This window comes from Varanus komodoensis, unplaced genomic scaffold (genome assembly GCF_004798865.1).
Source record: "Varanus komodoensis strain SLA01 unplaced genomic scaffold, ASM479886v1 scaffold18_3, whole genome shotgun sequence".
In the NCBI taxonomy this organism is placed as follows: domain Eukaryota; kingdom Metazoa; phylum Chordata; class Lepidosauria; order Squamata; family Varanidae; genus Varanus; species Varanus komodoensis.
Window position 1 is genome coordinate 11,752,982 of NW_025335549.1, and position 20,256 is coordinate 11,773,237.

Genomic DNA, 20,256 nt, shown 5'->3' on the forward strand with positions numbered 1-20,256 from the left:
ACTAGTATTTCACATGATTTGGAAGGGATACTTCTATTCATGCAGCCTAAAATAGCATTTGCCCTTCTTACAGCCACATCACATTGTTAATTTCTATTCAAGCTTGTGATCTATCACAATTCCAAGATCCTTCCCATTTGGCACTATTTTTGAGTATACTCTATGCTGGGCCCAGACTGAAGATAGCTTCCCCTGATATTTATAAGTAATCTCTCCTACTAGCAAGGCCTACAAAGTGCCTCTAGATATTATGTTTCCCAATCTTCCAAATCAGGACAGGTATAAGAACTATAAGAAGCTGTTCCCCTTCTTGCATAGTAGTGGCACATCATGGCCATTCAGTGTTTGCATCACTGTTTTTAAGACTTCACGTCCTGCTTTTCCATTCTGCCAGACTGGCCAACCAGCTTAATGACAGTACATAATAAGCAGATAAAACATATAAAAATCCAGTAAAATGTAAACATGGCCAATAAACCTACAGGAGCATTGTTAATTAAACAACAGAGTTAAAGGATGAAAAGTTAATTGTTTTTGTTCTTTTATCAGTTTTATCCTTCTGTTGTTCACTGCTCCAGAATCTGCCTAGGTAAGGAGCAACGTATAAATACTGGGTAGAAGATAAAATAAACATAAATAAATAAATACATATTATCCCCTCACATGCATGCACACCTGCCAGCCTTAAGCTAGGTGTTGAGGCAATCACTGCATCCTCTATGGGTCCCAGGACATTTTTTCTCTGCCAGTCTTGGGTCTTGGTTTGCATCTCGCTTCAGTTAGGTTTGAATGAACCCCTCAGTATCGCTTCCTCCTGTATTCATGGTTTTAAATCAAGGTGTTTCTGCCCTAAATATAATCACGTCTGCCAGTTCTGGCAAGGCCTTATCAAAGCCAAACTGAAGTCAAATGCTCAACCATCTCTATTATCCAAATGCAACAGGTACCATATTGTCCTGGCTTGCTGTGTAGCTAACAAAGATGAGAAGCCTGTAAGAAGAAGAGAGGAGCAACCTTCTTTCAGCATCACACACATGGAAGACGGCACGGGGATTTATGATCAGATGCATGGAACAGATAGAAACTAGAGAATGTCCTCTGCGGTGCACATTCTATAGGGATATTTGCGCCGCACTCATTTCCCCACCGATGAATCACTTCCCGGGCTGTAAGGAACAACAATAAATCTATATACTGCTGCCTGACACGAATCCAACATTAACATACAGTGTCACTAAATTCTTTGCAGCTGCGATGGGTGTCCAAAGACAGATCCTGAGGGAGGGTGCTTCTACCTAGCTGGATGAAAGACAAAGTCTGTGAATGCCACTTACTCAGGATGACTGATATGAACTAGGGTAGCAGTATATTGTGTTGAAGTAATTACTAATCCGACTGGGGTTTTATGACAGATGACCTTTAATGTATTTTTAAAATCTATTTATTTATTTATTTGAATTAAGCTGGTCTTGACTGTAATAAAGTTCTATCTATCTATCTACACAGGGATGCCAGCCCAAACTTTCAACATGCTCAGGGCTCTGAGCCTAAGATGGATGGATCACTTTGTTTCAGGTCTTTTGTCTGTTAAATATCAAGTTCTTTACATTCTGTCCATGAAAAAATTTTCAAATTTTGATTAATTGTCCTCAAAACTGAACTGAAAATAAATTCTCACCTATCACTGCTGGGAATGAGAAAGACAGTAGCTCTTGGCCTGCATTCTCAAGGCTGCTGACTGGAATTTAGAGGAGGAGGAGGAGGAGGAAAAGCAGGAGGGGCCTCGGAATGTGGGCCAATTCCAGATGTTGAGATGAGAGAAGCGGAGATGCTTATCTCAAGGCCGGACTCCCCAGGTGCTCAGGTGGCCTCTGAGAACAACCAAGATGGACAGTTAGTGGGAGGGGGCTTGGACAGGGGAGCTTCTCAGAGACAGAGGGGAGCGGGGTCACAGTTCTTGAGCTCAGGGTGCAATCTTGGCAGAGGAGGGCAGCCCAAGTAGAGGATTGGTGTGCAGAGAGAAGGCATTCTCATTTCCAAAAGGCCCATCCCAAAAGGATGGGGCCCAAACACTCATAAGGAGAGTTCCTGGAAGTAAATACGAGTCTGGGTTCAATGAACCACTCTGTGAGTACTCAGAGGTTCCTTCTGGGTGGTTTCGCTTCTGGAAAACATTTTGGTCAATGAAGAACATTTTGAAAGTTCTGTGGCTTTGATTGTGTGAAGGGAGGAAACCAGCTCATGACAATCACTCACTTCACTTGGCATCTGATTTTGGCAAAGTGGAGAAGGGTCAAAGGAAACCATTGCAGAAGATGTGGTCACGGACTGTCTGGAGGTCAGGTAAGCAACAACAAAGGGCCAGAGGCAGAGTAGTCACCAGAAGACAGGATATGAGCAGGTACCAGGCTGGATAGAGGAGAAGCAAAGGGCCAGAGGCAGGAACATGGACAATGATCAGGTTTAGAAAATGTGAGGCAGGGAGACTGAAGAACACAGATCAGAGCAAGAGTTGCATGGAACCAGAACGCCTCCATGTCCCAGTTGCTGTGAAACATAAGCAGGAGGGTGCTACTGTAGCCGGGTTATACTTGCGAGTTTCCCACTGGCAGCTGATTGGCCAGCTGTGCAAAAGGGACTGGACTAGGTACGATTTTGAGTCAGCTCCACACGACTCCACTTACATTCTTATGCTTCCCTGTGTATTCCCAGGACTTTGTAAAGGGTGCCAGATGTAGCAAGCCAGAGCATGTTTGTCCTTTCCTGCGATGAGAAAACTGGGGCTGATTCCTCATATGTACTGCACGATACCAACCCAGTCTTAAACACTTCTCCTGGTGTCTATGGAGAGGCAGCTCTCTGTTGAATATGCTTGCTTTTGCTCTGAAGAAAGGCAAAATTCACAACTAAACTAAGGAGAGCAAAGGGCAGAATCACCAAAAACCCAGAAGCGTACACTGGAGCTGTTCTAGCTCTGTGCACCATCCAAGGACTAACCAGACTACTTGGAAGCTGAATGCTACTTCTTAGCCCCAGAAAAACAAGATTTCACCTTGCATGAAATAGTGATTACCAGAAAGAAACATGCCTGCAAGTTAGCCTTACCTGAAGAGCAAGGGGTTTCCACCTCACATTTTTCAGGAGAGCAGGAGCGGAGACCAGGGTGTTTTGAGGGCGTTTCTTCAGGGTTAAGATTACACCATTAGGGTCTTCTCGCAACGCATTTACAAGGTTCTTTAACTGCCAGCCAACCTGAAGAGAAATCCCATAGTGGAATTTTGAAATTTTGTTTCCTTCCTTCCTTCCTAGTTTCCTAAAACAGCGAAGGGTGCTCTGTACAGCTTTCTGCTTGATGGACAAGGGAAGTGCTAGGTTATAAATTTTGTTTAAGTATTGCAGATTATTCTTGGAATTTAGGTTCAACATATTGAAAGCTTTCCTTCAACAGAAAAGGTAACTGCAACTTGCTTTATTTTCTTGTTGTATTTTTAATTTGGCAATATTGTGATAAAATATCAAGTGCAGGACAAAAATCCCTCCCTGCTTAATAGCAGTGATGCACTGTTCTAATTTTTATACCTTCTAAACAAACTGAATTATTGCTTTTAATTATCTTTTCTACTGAAGTATCAGTGTGTTTCACTGGAGGATTACAGAACAGCAGCTTCAGAATAATTACAAAATGAATCCTTGGCTTTGTAATAGAACCTGTTAATTTGGGGATGGCAGGGCAAGTGAAGTTTGCCAGCATATTGTAGAACAATATTGGTGCAATTTCTTCAAGGTGTTTAATTAAAGATAAAACATCATTTATTTGAGTTATGGAAAACTCTATGGAGGGGAACTGAGTTTCTTAAGTTATTGCATACTATAACTACCATTGGAAATTAAACCTCCACTAGCAGCCCAGGGTCACACTTCACCCCTCTCCAAAGTGCTTAGGAGTGTTCCATGGTTGCTTAAGCATGCAAAAGAAAGAGAGATCCATCTCTCATTTGGAGGACCCCACATTTACAAGAGCAGATGAAGAACTTCCCTCATTGTTCTCATGAATAAACATTTCATCATCTCATAAAATGCAATGGTTAAGTAATGTTTTGAAATGGCTGCTAACCATCTGGGGATATATATATATATATGTGTGTGTGTGTGTGTGTGTGTGTGTGTGTGGAACAGAGGAAAGGGATTTGTTTTTATATCCTTCTTATAGACCGTTTCTGGAACTGCCATTTGAGATTTCACTGGCAGGTGTGCAGAGAAAAAGAGGCAGGTGGGAGCCCACTTCTCAGCAAAGTTTCAACAGCCACTTTTTCAAAGCCTGTCAGGTTGTTGGCATGTGCAAACGGGGTGCAAGAACAGAACAATGCAGTCTGGAATGCTTGTCAGGGATGTCAGCCAGGCAGGCTTGTCCTTTTCCTGGTTCCTCTATTCCATTCACCACTCTTGTCATCTTTATCCTACAATATCCTTTATCCTCCTACAATTCTGTGATCATTAAGAAGGCTTTCTGAGGAAGTTTCCTTTAAGGTTCCCCCACCAACTTTTATTTCTGCCAATGTGTCTATATGGAGCTTCTCGTGGCTCCCACCAGCCCCTTTATGCTTTCTGGGAAGGAGCGCCCTTGCAGACGAGAGACGCTGCAATGTGGTGGTTGAGTGTTGGACTGGCAGCTGAGAGATCCCATTTGGCCATGAACTTTGTCGAGGAGTCTCAGCATCATAGGGTAGTTGTTTGGAGAATAAAAGATGGCATGAAGGAAAAATATGGAAGCCTCTTTGGGTTCCTCTCAACGGGGAAAATTGCAGGATGTAATAATAGTAATAATAATAGCCACACCTTCTTGTGGAACCCGTCTTCCAACCCTTCTCCATCACTGGTCTCAGGCATTCTGCTCCTCCCTCTCTGTTGGGATGGCTTTTGAAAGGACTCTCAAGAGAATGGCCCCACTTTGGTGGCACCTTATCACCTCTGCCCTTTTTGTCGTTTTCTGATCAGGATTTTATGCAATTCACACCTTCTGCTCCAAACATGGAGGCAGAAACAATCTATGGTTGAAGTTCATACATTTCTGAGTTGCAATGTGATTTCTGGACCCCACCCCCAAAATGTATCCAACACCATTCACATGTTTCATTAAGGCAGACATTTCAAAATGTATGCATTTCGATGATGCACCATTTGGAAAACTGCACAGGGAAATAAATTGGGTTCTCATGTGGAAACAAGGGGACAAAGTTTGCCATTTCAGTTACAAACCAGGATAAGCTTTGAGTTGGACTTTGCAGAACTTCAATGTACTCAATTCTCGCTGATTCACACATCCCTAATTTGCATGAAAATTCATATGTATTTCTTTACACAGTTCTCTACATGCATTTTTTCCTAATATGCACACTTTATGCAAGTAATTTTCCTCGTGTTATGCATTTTAACATTATTTTTCATATTATAACATACATAGTTCTGCACTTTTTATTACTGGAATGCTTCAATGAAAAATTGGAGCAAGTGCACATTTCCACCCTTTCTGCGAAGATTAATAGACTGTAGAAGTAGGTCAAGATCCTAAAAGCACTTAGAATGCAATCCTATGGCTGCTAGACAGACCCTAATGGGGTCCCAGCTCCAACAACAGAACTTGTTCACAGCTCAGAGCTGGGACTCCAGACCTGGAGCACCCCCCACCACCCCAGAGATGCTTTTTTTTTGTGGGGGGGAGCAGGGAGGAGAGGAGATTGGCTTTACCAGAGTATGCAGCATTCTGATAGCAGCTCAGCCTCCTCTCCTCCTGCTCCAAGGCCACACTCTCTGCCAGAATCAGCCATCTTGGTATTTGCATAGCAGGAAGAATGCAAAGGCAAAATTTGCCTCTCTGCTTTTCCAGCTAAGTACAGGATGCCCATAATTCTCTGAGTTCAGTGATTGTCCTGCTTAATCAGGAGTCAACACACTGCACACAATTGTACTTACTTCTGAGTAAACAGACAAGCAGTTGCCCCATTATTAATACTAATTTAACTAACAGAAGTTCTTGCTTCAGGCATAAGCAAAATAATTTATGAGCTGATTTCTTTTAATCTAATGAATGTCCTTGGATATAAATCAATTGTAAGTTCATTACTAAACCTTCTTCTTCTTTCTGGTCTCTACATTTAGTTAGATATCAACAAAGTGTAATTTTCTTAACATTTAATCTTGTCTCAGAGAAGCAGCTGAAATTTCAGAGTGGGGTGTATGCCTTACAATCTGGGAGCCTTGCGATTTTCACCAGCTCCTTCTTGCTAAAGACGACTAAATAATTAATGTTCTGAAGATAAATTGCTCTAAGGAGAAAACTTAATGAGGAAGCCATTAAAGTACTAAGAATATTTGCAATTGAGGGCAACTTGCCCTGAATGTCAGCAGGCTGCAATGGAAAGCACCTAGGACATTATCGATTGTATTGCTGAGTTATTATATTTGGACGAAAATAGAAAGATTAAATCATGGTAGACTGGAATCCTTGATAGGGACTAGAACATTGAGCTCACCACCCAACACTGAACCTGAAGAATCAGGAAGTCCAATGTCCCTTGAATAAATTCCATGCCTACCTGGACTCACAGTCCACAAGTCCTCAAGAATTACAACAGCAAACCTAGACAGAAGTTACGGTCAAAGACCAGCTCAAAGTCTAAAGCAAACCTGTTGACCTCAAAGAGGGCAGTCTTCCCAGAGTCAGTACATCTCCACCCTCTCCCTTATTATTTCCCTTTAAAATACCCTAAAGAAGCACAACAGGGAAGGAAGAAGTCAGGTAAAGGTTGAAGCATGCTTCTTTTCTGGGCACCGGCCAGCCAGAAGCCACAAGATAAGGTGACCAAAAGTGTACACAATATTCCAAGCATGGTTGCACTAAGGATTTGTAAAGGGTTAGTACAATCCTGGCAGTTCCATTTTCTAATCTTTTCCTAATTATGCCTGTCATGCAGTTTGCCTTTTTCACAGCAGCTGCACGGTGAGCCGGCATTTTGATCAACAAATCATCAGCACCACACGCTCACCCATCTAGCCTAATATCATCATCTGCTAGCTGAGACCCAATTAGCTGGAGATATGCAAGGATTCAAATTGGGACCATTTGTTGTATCGCTGAGCTAAGGGTTCAGTGTATCAGATGTTGCCAGTTCCAGAAGCCAAAGAGAAAAGAGCCCAGTACTCAAGGAAATTCCTTGGGAGAATTACCAGTTGTAAGATCTTCAAAAGGGTCACTCCTATATAAAACCACTTCATCAGATCTTACCAATAAATGTCATCCTTTCTGTTTGGGCCTGGACTAAGACTAGACTACTAGACTTTTCCTGTTTCTGTTAATTAACCTGGCAAATCTAGGATGGTTGGTGTGATCACCAATTACTGTTGTTGTGGATGATTGCCTATTTTGTATACATGTAAGTTTTTATTGATCACGGATTGCACTTTTAACTATTAATGGCCACGAGACCTCAAACTGTGTAAAATTTTGCCCTGTAAACTAATTAAAACATTTCATGAATCTGCTGAAGTGGATGCTATAAAAGATTTATCTTTTTAAGAATGAATATGTTAAGGCATTTAAGGTGTCAGCAGATGTCAACTAAAATAGTTCCATTTTGGGAGGAGCTAGCGCTTACATCAAGATAGTTATTTGAATCTGGTCAAACTGTACATTCAGCTGCTTAACTTTAGAACAGATACCAAAATCTTGGTTTTCTTCCATAGGAGGGTGACTCCTTGAATACTGAAAGCATTCTTAGGATGAGCTGCCTGTAATTGTCTGAACTCAGAAAGATCGGGGACTTCCAATAAAGGCTTGCTGCTGTAGTTCTCCTACTCTGCAAAAGACAGCCACTTTTGGTCACATTCCCAATATTATGGTTGGGAATCTAAAGGCAGAGAAATGTGAGGAATTTGGTTTGTGAAGAATATCCACTGATTCCTTGGTTTCACCTTCCCAGACTCTGTTCCACTTTGCAGTGGCTCAGAATCCAAGTTCCTGGTCAGCGAGTCCAGGGATCATGGGGCGCTCACCAGGAATCAAGCCCCATGTGCTGCACGCATAATGCCTTTCTTCTGCACCTTCCCCAACTGCAAGTGGGGAAGAAGGTTGGCCTCTGAGAGCATGGTTGGCACACCTGCCTTCTGCACCCCTTTCCTGGCCACCCCAATGGGGGCGATGGCAGCAAGTGAGGAAGAAGGTTGGGCACCAGGAACGTGGATCATGTGGTGCTTTTCTGCACACCCTGGTGGCAGCATCAACGGCAGAGTGCAGGAGAGGAGTTTGGCTGCTGGGGATGGTGGCCAGAGAAGGCTGCCAATTGCACAGCCAGGAGTTCACAAGCATTCATGGATTTCTCTTGGCTTGGCTTGGCTTGCTTGCTTGCTCTGTAGGACTGGGCTGAGCATGAGGGGAAGTCTGCAGATTCTGGAGGGACTGTTTCTGAAAGGGGTCATCGCAACCCGATCTAAGAGTATATATTGTATCAGAAGGAGAGCAACCACTTACAGAAATGGAATTGCTCAGCGGCTTGGAAGATATTTGCCTTCCTCGGTTACCAGGGGGGAGTTTATATGCTGACATAGCTGAGGAACCGTGTGTTCCCAGGGAAACTAGCAAAGGGGAGTCTGTCCAAATTGTAAAGTATGGTGCTTAGTGTGACCACAGGGCACCTGAATGGCTTAAAATCTGTCTGGGAGGCAGTTATAATATCCCCTGTATTTGACCCAAACTGGAAAGCACTGAGGTCGTATTTCCCACTATGAATTTTTGTTCAGCTCAGAAAGAATGTGTTAAAAGCAATATATGACATTCGATATCCTTCTTTATCTCCTGGATGTTGGTGCGATGGACCTGCTCTTAGTGGACCTGCTCCAGGATGTGTGTGCTAACGTCACGTGTGCACTATAAATTTAATGAATCAAGTAACTAAATACAATAAATGAGGATGTGAATACTTGTGCATGTGTGTGCATTTCTTTAAATCACAGGCATGGAAATTGGATCACAACTGGATCAAAACTGGCACGAACCAGAAATAGAGAGATTCATCTATCCCTAGTTTGGGGATACGGCGAAATGTGTAGGTTAGTTGTTCTATATGCAGGGGTGGAGGGAACGGATAGGCATACCAGCCCTAGTTTGGTTTATGATATCAGTGTTGCTACTGAAGCTGAGTGAGCAGGTGTCTAGTAGGAGCTACTGTTATTTTCTTATCAGCTTTGCCACTTGGACTGCAAAGAATTATCTACAGCAATATTACACCAGGCTAACCCTCGCTAGGGCTATAGGATTATTCATTAAGTCTAGTAAACCAGTATTTATGATAAAACTAGTCTTTTTAAGCATCTGGATGAAGCTCATGGGTTGCCAATTTAAGCAGAACAAAAATGTGCCAATTGCCCAAGAAAGCAGACTGAAGAAGTGACAAATTCCATTACCAAGCGTGATGAAAGCAATCTGTGAATGTTGAAGTAGCCAGTTACAAACGGGGGTGCCGTCTCAAAGAAACTGTTGTAAGTATTCCAATTTACGATTAGTGCACTTCCCCCACAGTTGATGGTGATTTAATTAGCAAAGCTTCTTCTGGACGCTTGAAACTGATGAAGAACAGAAGGGCTTTGATTTTTCTGCAGACTGTTCCTACCTACTGAAACAAGCATTTGTGTAACTAATTGGGAATTTGTATATTGAATGATTCCTTAATTAAAAGGGCAAAAACTGTTGGGAGGCAATGTTAAGGCTGCCTGGTCAAAAATAAAAAGAATAAATTCCACATAAGAGATTCCAGCTGTGATGTGGCTTGCATCCCAGCACAGTTGTCTGGTACAATTCAAGGCCTTTAAAATATCCCTTTCAGCCATTGCTGTCTTTTTAAAATTAGATTTCTATCTATTCATATCTCTAAAGCTTAAGCACAGTTATAATCTCTGCATCTGTTGATACACACACACATCATGTGACAGAAATCAAACAAAGTACACTCTGTTCAGAAGGTAAACGATGGTTCCTCTACAAAACCAGCCTAGACAGAAATCTCTGACATCTCTTTCATCTTACCAGGCTGGTTTCACACAACTTGACAAGTCAAAGTATTGGTTGAATATGGATTGGCTGTGGGTTGTTGTTAAATTGTGGGTTGTTTTGCTGTGTGGACTCAGCATGGTTTGCTAACCTCAGAGGGTTCTTGAAGAGAACCCATCCTAACCCATGGTTTGATGTTGGGCTGATGATGGGTTTTCCCTGGTTAACAAACCATGGTTTCTTAGTGTGGCTGGGTTCCCACAATGCAACAATCCACATTTCAACAACAAAACGCACTCGTTTCATACACTGGCTTGTTGCGATATGTGAATCAGGTCTTAAGGTCACACAGAATTACATGAAAGCCATTATGCCTTGTGAAACATGCCTAGGAGTATATCTTAAGGCAATAAATAGGAAGCAAGAAGTGACAGCTAGAAAAAGGTGATTAGATTAGATAGTAGACCAGAGGTACAGTAAGTTCCGGTATAATTATTAGTAGTCTGCATAAGAAATGTATTTTTCCCTTAATGAAGCATGGGACTATGGATACATACACACACGAAAAAGAAAGATATGTTACTTCTGGACAATCTCCATCACCACCATTGAAAAGAAAAATACACTCTTTACAATGCACATAGCTAATATGGGTGCCCAGGAAAGAGAAAAGTCACCCCCTTCATTTTCATTATTAAAAGTTGCATTCATTTGCATATTTGCTTTCCATTTATGTTCATCACTGATTTAGAACTAATTCACTTTCATTATTCTCATTAACTTTCACTTCTGTTTTAAATGGGACATTCAGCTAATCTGCTGCTCTCTTGCTGGTGTTTTCTATGAAAATGACAAGATGTTCTTGGGCATTCTCTGACACTTCAGAGGATCAGATCTGCCAAATTTCAGAGCAATAGGACAAACATTTTCTGTTTTAGAGCCAATTAAATTACATACATGGATACAAACTTAACTGTGTCCCCACCCCATCTGGATCCAGTACACTGTCAATGACTGGTGCAGATATGAAATTAGTTAATTTTTCATCTGCAACTTATTTGTTTCAAATCCCATTTGTTTTTGTAACTAAACTCATGGAGGTCATTATTTTTTTTCTTTTATTTTAAAGATAAAGCTATATCCCTAAGAAGCAGGCTCTGAGGATTTTGTTCTCTCTGCACTTTTAAGTAAACTGATCTAATTTGCAATTTTGAGACTGATTCACTTAGCAGAATGCATTCATCCTTCAGCTTTTGCATTTCTCCAAAATTTTGCAATATAGCTCGCAGCTCCAAATGTACCAGACTGCAAACACAGATTACATATATTGGGATTACAGTAGTACCGTGGGGCAAAAAGAATACCAATATATATATTTTTATGCAAACACATTCAAATAAAATTCATTTTTTCATGCTTTTTATAACCACATGCAAGATTGACATAAACCAGACTGGCTAATCCATCCTTACGAATAATGAGCTTCTGACATTGTCTTCAAGATGTGGTGATGGACAATTTTTTATTCTTAGATTTATATCCAGACTTTTAAGTTCCTTAAAAATTATTCTCCTGCTGCTGCTCTTAATCATATCCCTGCAGCAACCATGTGAGCTAGGCCAGGCTGAGAACCTGTGACTGTCCCAAAGCCACCCAGTGGGCTTCACTGCCAACTGGGGACTAGAATCCAGAACATCTGAGTCCCAGACTAGTGCTCTTAACCACTACAACGCACTGGCTCTCTTGGTTAGACAGATTTTAAAAATATTAGGCGTGGTTGCTAAACAGACTCTCTAATACAGAACTGGTACACTTCTCTTTATCACCTCCTCAAAAACAGAGGGTATTAATCATATTTCATATCTCGTTTGTGAGTTTCCAAATGCAACTCATATCACTGCCCACAGTGTTGAAAGGGCAAAGCTCTGGGGAATTAAATACTAAATGCAGGGTCAGTAAGCAGTCCCAACACAAGGACATCCAGAGAACAGCTATGCTATCAAAGAAACAAAAGGCAGTCGTCTAGCAACTGGTGCAGAGACATTGTCCCAATATGCTGTGTTTACAACAGAAGGCTTTTAAGACGGAAGACACCTTGAGGAGCAATCCCCAACCTCCTCTTCATCTTTGCAAGCTTCAGTTCTCAGGAGAAGCCAACACCTCCAGGAAAAAGCTGCTATTTAGCAGCCAGATAAAAGCCCTGCAGGACTGAAACTTCCAGAAGAATTCTCCTGGCTTAAATATAAATACCTTTCAGTTGTGCTCTCAGATAACGTTAATGGAATTGTCCCTACTCCACTTCTTTGGCTGCTGTCCTTGGTCCTGAAAAGTCTCAGATGTGCTCCGGTTGCCTACTCCACGTTATGCCTCCTTGCCTGAGCTGTGATAGGATCTGAGATGGAGTGGGCAAGCTGGATATGAAACTGAAGCTTATACATGCCAAGCATGGACTCTGCTACTGTGGTATGACTCCTCCCCTTTACATAGGAAGGGTCACTACAAGCTCTTTGGTTCCTATCTGGACATGGAAATTATTACTCTAAAATTGGCAACCCTTGAGAATATTAAAAAGCTGAAAGCTGGATCTATACCTTGGTCATGCTTGGAGTAGATCCACTGAAATCAAAGCAACAACTTAATCACGACTATTACTTTCAATGGAACTATCCCAACCATGATTGAGTCTGGATCCATCCAAGAGTATCAAAATCTTTGTTGAAGGTCTTTGTCCTGGATACAATCTGTTTAATCACGTCTGTCAGTAGAGAGATTGATCACTGTATTTCCATTTTTGTATAATGTCAAGTATGGCCAAAATACTTGGATAGTCTCTAGTGAGTTTTAGAGAAGCTCATGGGAAACTTGAGCCTCAGCAACCTGAAATGAGCGTTTGCAATGTCCTGATGATTTATTGAGAGGGAGGTGCTTTGCTTAGGGGGAGATGCTGTGAGAAGGGCAGAAGTGAGGTGCAGAAAGACAGAGCTTTGGGTGCTATGCTGCCTACCCTGCCCCCTAAGCTATTTTACCATCTTTGGGTAGACTGGCAGATGCTGCCCCATTGTCATTGTTGAAGTAAGATTCAGCTACAATTTTGGTCAACTTCCATTTGCAGAGGAGGACAGGAGCAGGGATGCCATTTTGGCCTTGGGCAGCAAAGCGTCTTGGGCTGGCTTTGCCAACTTCTGTGCTGTAGGAGGAGACAAAGACGGCTATGGTATTATCTGAAAAGTACTCACCACAGTTTGATGGTTGACCTGGATCACCTCATCCCCTGCATGGATTTTCTTACACTGGTCTGCTGGAGACTGGAGGCAAGAGAAAGCGGGGAAAGGAAGCTTGACAATAGGAAGGTGCTACTTTTCAGGTTTCGTCACCATACTACTTAAAACAACCAGCCAAGATTCCCTAAAAATCGTCATTCTGTCTGAACACTAAAGGCTGAAATAGACATTACTTTAAATGTGTGCCTGGCAGCAATATCTTATTTTCATTTTTATTCTCGAATAGGTGCAGTGGACCCAATCCAGATCTTAAATGTCCAGCTACCCACTGCCCATATAACTAAGATCCTGAGACAGATCTCGTATCTGGAGGAATTCTCAACTCTTGTACTTAAATCCATGTGGCAAAGTTATGACTCCTTTTGAGACATCTTTCCTTCAGGAGGAACAAGAACTGGCCAATCGTACTTGGAAGTGGGGATTCGCATCCTAGCAAAGGGTCTACAGGAGCAGAAATGGCTCATAATACATGTCCTGCGAAAAGCAAGGCACTAGTAAGTACTGTGGTGGTCTTGCAAGAGTCGGCTTTCACAAACTGAACACCCAAGCTCCGGTGCCAAACACTGCTGAATTTTTCACACAGCTTGCTATATTTGGAATATCACACATGGCAAGCATGTTAAAAAGGGCAGTTCCTCCATGTTGAATAAAGTCACTTGAGGAAGTCACTTTTTCATTTTCTGCTTATTTGTTTGCTTGCTTTTTATAATCTTATTTCAATGCCACCCAATAATTGATGTCCTCTGTGGGGTTTATAGTGCTAATCTCATGTGGTCACATCTCTGAAAAGTGAACTGTACTTTCCTTAGACTTCTCCTTTCATGAAATGACTGGAGCTTACTTTATGTATTCTGACAAAACAAACTTGATGGTAGCCAACACTAGGAATAACTCTCCGTCTCGGCATGTCAAAATCAATCCCATGTAGCTGCTGAAAAGACAATGTTTCAACCCTGTATGGTTGTAAAATCCTAAGGAAGTCTGCAGAGAGCCATTCAGCCTGTTTGCTTTGCCTGGTTCACACATGCAAATCTAATTGCATGCCCTCTCAACACTGGCCAACCAAAGCACTGATTATTCAAGCAGGGGTGGAGGGGAGAAGCGTGTTTCTGCTTCTGCTGCTGCTCTCTGATATGCAATCTCCGGGTTGGGCCGTACAGATGTGCTGCTCAATTGTTCTGCTGCTACATCAGCTGATGTCTGATAAATAAATTCTAAATAAATTTTCTAAATAAATGTCTGGACCACGCACAGAGGCAGCAGGTCCAGCAGTACCAACCGGCCCTCGGTGCCTGCAGAGGCCAAGAAGCACCACCATTGATGCTTCTGCAGAGTCTGCCAGCCACCCTTTTAAATGCCCCACTATGTCCCTGGTATATTAGCACATGGGGCCACCATTTTCATGTTCCAGGATGCTCTGAAGGCCTGATATGCTGGGAACTGGATTGCCATGATTGAAAGTATTGGGTTATTGCTACAGCTACAAGATGAATAAGATGGCAGCTGGGAAGGGGCACTGACAAAGGACCCCCCCCCCCCCGAAAGCACATTGCAGAGAGGCTGTTCAAAGCTCAATCAAGCTCTACACCACAGGCAGAATATTCAGACCACATGGTAAATTAACACTTGGACAGAGTTCATTTACACTTGTGTCATGCTTTTTCGCTCCATTATGTGTTTACCAATGCACACAGCAGTCCTGTGAAGGGATGGGAAAATGAACCGAATGTGAGATCATAAGGACACCCCATACTTTCCCTTGCTGCTTGTCTTATGATGAATTTCTATTTGCATTTGTGGTCACCTCATTTGCAAATAGGAGATTTGCGCAAATCCAGCAAATGTGATTGAATTGCACATTTTTACAAATCACATCATGAATGAGATGAACACAAGCATTTCTAGCTGCCCTTGGAGCATCTCTGCCCTTCATAAAATATAAGAAGGTAGGAAAAACCACACTGAATCAGTCTAATGTGGTTGTGTAGTACAGGCCCGGGGAATGGCCCACATTCTCCAAAAGTGGTTTTGGACATGCACATGGTAGATGTGTCATGAGTGGAGCCAGGGGTCAGACTAGTTGGCCCAGGAGGCCCCTTCTGACTTGCTCTGTTTCTGTGTTTCTATGCTCACAAGCAGGGGATAAGTGCAAAAGCACCCTCCTTCCAATGTTCTCCAGAAAATGGCATATAGAACCATGTTTCCACTGACACTGGAGGTAATATATAACCATTGCTAGCTTTCTTTTCCCTGAATTTTTGTAATCCCTTTTGAAATCCACAGATTTATGTAAGATTGTCTCATGGATAAGCTTCACAGGAGCTCCACATGATGGAGATGCCCACGTGACCAGGTGTGCCAATGGTGGGGAGAAGGAATGATCCGCTGCAGAGGTTCCTTTGAAGACAACTGTGCTCAACATGTGGGTGTCAGAGGGCAAGACTAGCCAGCTTCCTTCTGTCAGTGACTCCAAGCAAGTAATGCCTCAACAGGGCTCTTGAGTGCAGAAAAATCAAGTGGGGTCCATGAATGTGTGACGCCGCTTTCTCCCTGCAACTTTTGCTTGGTTCTCTCAGCCTCAGATTTCTCCCAGGGCAGACTAGGCTTTTCTCCAGCTCATCTTTTTCGAGCTTTCTCTCTCCACCCTGCCATCCCTACATCTTGGCCCCGGTCCAGCTTTTTCTGCTTTTCAATTACTTCTTGTCTGGGTCAATTATTCGTTCAAAAGAGAAGCCAAATCAATTGGTTGAAGTGGTAGGAACGAAACGTCTTTGATGCTGCTTTGTATTTCATTGCATATCTTGAGCAGAAACAAAACAGGCAGCTGTGCCGATGTCCCACTTCTTTGTTCTAGATGAATGGCAGCCCTGAAAAGAGGAATGTTCGCCTCTGAAAGATTTATGGTTTTCATCCGGGCAGCTGGCAAATTCCTCTTATTAAAAATGTATAGGCACTGTAACAAGAGATGCTTATTTTCCTTTACTTCCCCCATCTCCCTCCCTCCCCCATGTCCTTAATAACTATTTTGTCTCTAGGAGGAACCCTTCTGGTGAAAAGAGGGAGGTGGAACCTGTAATAGAAAAGGGTAGGATCGATTCTGGATATGGTCCATCGCAGATCTAGAAAACACTGTGTGATCAAGTTGGACACCAGAACTGTGACTAAAGAAGAGAACTGGAGAAACAAGGATGTTGGGGCTTATTGGAAATCAGAACCTGCATAAAGATGGAGTGCACAGCCACCACGAACAAAAGGCTGCCCAGCGCAGCAAGATTCAAAAGCCAAGCTACCAAAGTGACAGAACACGGGAGCGAAAACCTAGCCTGTCTTCATAAGGCAGCCTGTAAGCCCATAAATAACATTAGAAAAATCAAAACAAAGAAGTTCTAACTTGGCCTAGATACTTGCTATGATGGCATTTCCATTAAATCTGTGACCCAAAGCACACTCAGGAACTAACTATGCAGAAGGAGGGAAGGGCTATGAAAAAATCTCATTTCTTTGCAAGAAGGAGGCATGGGAAACACACAAGCCCTCAACAATAACAAAGAGACGGTAAAAACTCAGGAAAATTGTTCAAAACAGGACAACAAACAAAAGCCAAAAACAAATACATTCAATCAACATCTCACTCATGCTCACTCTAAGATGTTGCAGTATTCTTCAGAGAAAGTGTATTTTGAGCAAGGAAAAAGAGATATTTTTATTTACTGTGCTGGTAATTGCAGCAAAAATACTGTCTTATTTTATTGACTTGTGTTATTGTCCATTTGGGATGTATTTATTTATTCCACTTATATCCCCCCCTTCTTCCCTGGAAGGAACACAAGGCAGTTACATCATCCTCTCCATTTTCCCCTGTGAGATAGGTTAGGTGGAGACTCAGTGACTCTCAGTAAACTTCATGGGGACTAGGAACCTGGATCCCCCAAGACCTGGTCCAACAATCTATCTGCTATACCACACTGGCTCTGCTTGTATCCAGATCTAGATGCACACAGAGGGGTCCATCTGCTCTGAATATGACCAGATTTGGATTCAGGCCGCACTTTCTGATGAGACAAGCACCATGCTCCCATCAGACACACCAAAGTTCCACTCCACGCCATCAAGGCCTGCCCCTTTGCTCTAAGTCTTCAGCCCTGCGCCTCAAGTTCTGGACCTCTCCTACGAGTTATTACAGTGGAATAGATAAGAAAGGCCTCAGAAGTAAAAAATAATTAACTTGCTGCTGCCCTTCAGAAAAAAATCATATTTGCATCAGCTAGTGATCCCCACACACTTGATTTACTTGGCAAAGTGAGTTGTTCTCTTTGCTTCTGCCATGCGCAATTCGCTGCTTGGCATGCAGAGGCCCTTGGCATCGTCCTCTCCACGAGGGCCATTCAGACATGGAGGCCTCCATTCGGTGTGCTAATGGCACCATCATCTAAGGCTAACTGCAGCAACGTAACATTTCTGGAAGCAGGGCGGGCGTTGAAGGAAGACCCAGACTGGCATCCTCCAAGAGCCCACCTCCCAGCAGGAGCCTACTGCCCAAAGCACCATTGCAAGGACGAGGAAGACCATGGGAAGCAACCCTAGCTGGGGACAGTGGTGGTGCCAAGGCAGACGCGTGGAGGAAGGAACCCACCAACGGTTTCTCGTCAATGGCCGTGAATAGCCTGGAACTGCCCGAGGCCCTTTCCCGCGCCCTTTTCCTTTCCCGTGCCAATAGGTCCCCCTTCAAAGGCCTTCTGTGACATGGCTCTGCTTCTTCTACAGCTTGTGCCCCCTCCACCTTTCCCACAACTTGGGATGTAAGATCTCAGAGAATATTAATGTACAATGAAGAGCATCTTAGCCTGCTCCTGTAAGTAGGGAGAGGAAAAAAAATACGAATTTGGCACAATGGCTGTTTCTCTCCGAAAAGCCTAAGTACTGGGTTTGTTTGAAGTTTCCTCCACCACGTGAGCACAAGTATTTTAGTTCTTGGCGGTTGCCAAAATGATTGCTTCCACTGAACCCTCTGTTTAGCATCTTTGCACCTGGGGTGGTTTTGTTTCATGTTTTTTGGGACAGATTAGGTTGAGGAAGGGTGGGAGCCTTGAGAGTACAACTCCACTACATTAAACACCACTGCCACAAATATGGGAGAAGGACCCATTCCAGGGGCCGAAAGGGGAGGACTGTAGAGGGAAGTAAGGCAGGGAGCAAAATGCTGGAAGCTACACAGGTAAAGGACCGTCTTTAAATTGTTGTGTCTTGCCTTTGCCAAGGATGGAGGGATGCACATTTTTAAAAAATGTATTTTCATATTCCTGACTGTCAGAGCAGTACAGCAATGGAACCCGTGACCTGGGGAGCTGGTGGGCTCTCCCCCACTGGAGGCATTCAAGATGCAGCTGGACTGCCTTCTGAGAGGGAGGGTTTAATCTGGAGTCCTGCACTGAGCAGGGGGTTGGATCTGATGACCTTCTGGCCCCTTACAACTCTACTATTCTATGACTCTTTCTCCCTGTTCAATTTCCAAGCAGAATATATCATAAGGAAAGCTGGATTAGAATCCGAGGAAGGCGCAAAAATTGGCAGAAGGTATATCAATAATTAAGATTTGCAGACGATGCCATACTACTGGCAAAAAGCCGGCAGTAACGAAATGACTCCCGATATAAGTGGAAGAAGAAAGTGCAAATCCTGGACTGTAGCTGAACGTCGAGAAAACAAAAATCATGATCACACAAGCATTGCATGACTTTACTGTCAAGCAATGCACAAATTGAAATTGTAACAGGTTTTGAGTACCTTGGCTCAATCATCAGCTCAGCCAAGATTGCAGACAAGGAATTCGGAGAAGATTGAGACTTGGAAGGGCAGCAGCGCAGGAACAAGAAAAGATTCCCAAGCGTAAGGATATTTCACTGGAGACCAAGGACAATATTATTCACATGACTGTATACCCAATCATTATGTATGAGCGTGAAAGCCAGACAGTGAAGAAAGCCGACAGAAGGAAAACTGATGCATTCAAAACATGGTGCTGGAGGAGAGCTTTGTGAATGTCCTGGACTGAAAGAAAGACAAACAGATGGATCCTAGACGGAATCAAGCCAAAAATCCCCCTGGAAGCTAAAATGAGAAAAGTGAGGATGTCCTACTTTGGGCACATCAAGAGAAGGCAAGACTCACTGGAGAAGACAGTGATGCTCAGGAAAGTCAAAGGGAGAAGAAGAAAAGAAAGAACGAATATGAGATGTGCCGATTCTATACGGAAGCTACAACCTTGAGTTTACAAGAGCTGAGCAGGGCTGTAAAGGGTAAGACAGTTCAGGGGTCATTTCATGGACAGGGTTGGAAAAGTTGAAGATGACTTGATGGCACCAAACAAAAGCAAATAGATCCTCTGTAGGGGGGGGAAACCCTGATTAGTCCACTTGAAAACATACTTAGCTGTAAACTGTCACAGAGTCATTGCTCTCTGTCTTTTCGACAAGTCTTGAAATTTGTGCAAACTGAACTATACTAAACTAAATGAAAACAGAAAGCACTAATTGTCCCTGCACTTGATAAATAAATAAATCCAGTGCGGTTTGTTGCTTTTTAGAAGCTCCGTGGAATTCCTTTAGGTTTAAGCAACAGGGAATACCAGTGTTTCCTCCGCAGGCTTCCCCCAGCCTGAGTTCTCAATGCAAGCTGGGCCCATTCAGTTCTGCCCACAAACATTCAGGCATCCCTGCTTGACTTGTTACAATACCTGCATGTTCAGTTTTGCTGAAAGTGAAATTTATTGTTAAACTGGGATCTGAAGGCTGTTCAAGAGAAACATTTGCTTGCCAAGATGACTGTTTTGAAACTTCTGTATGCAATGGAAGGAACAGAGGGAGTATGTGAATTATAGAATTACAGAGGTGCAAAGCTTGGAAAGCCACTCTGGTCTCAATGCAGGATGCAACCATA

General features: G+C 42.9%; 1 protein-coding gene across 1 annotated transcript in view; it reads right to left on the reverse strand.

The window, feature by feature from the left end:
• Positions 1-20,256, reverse strand: part of LOC123021920 (connector enhancer of kinase suppressor of ras 2-like) — a 136,980-nt gene that overhangs the window by 78,068 nt on the left and 38,656 nt on the right. The window contains exons 8-9 of the mRNA XM_044427176.1: positions 13,276-13,344; positions 3,106-3,252 (exon numbers count right to left, since the gene is read on the reverse strand). Coding sequence (XP_044283111.1) covers positions 3,106-3,252; positions 13,276-13,344 — 216 coding nt within the window. The remainder of the gene's footprint in view (positions 1-3,105; positions 3,253-13,275; positions 13,345-20,256) is intronic.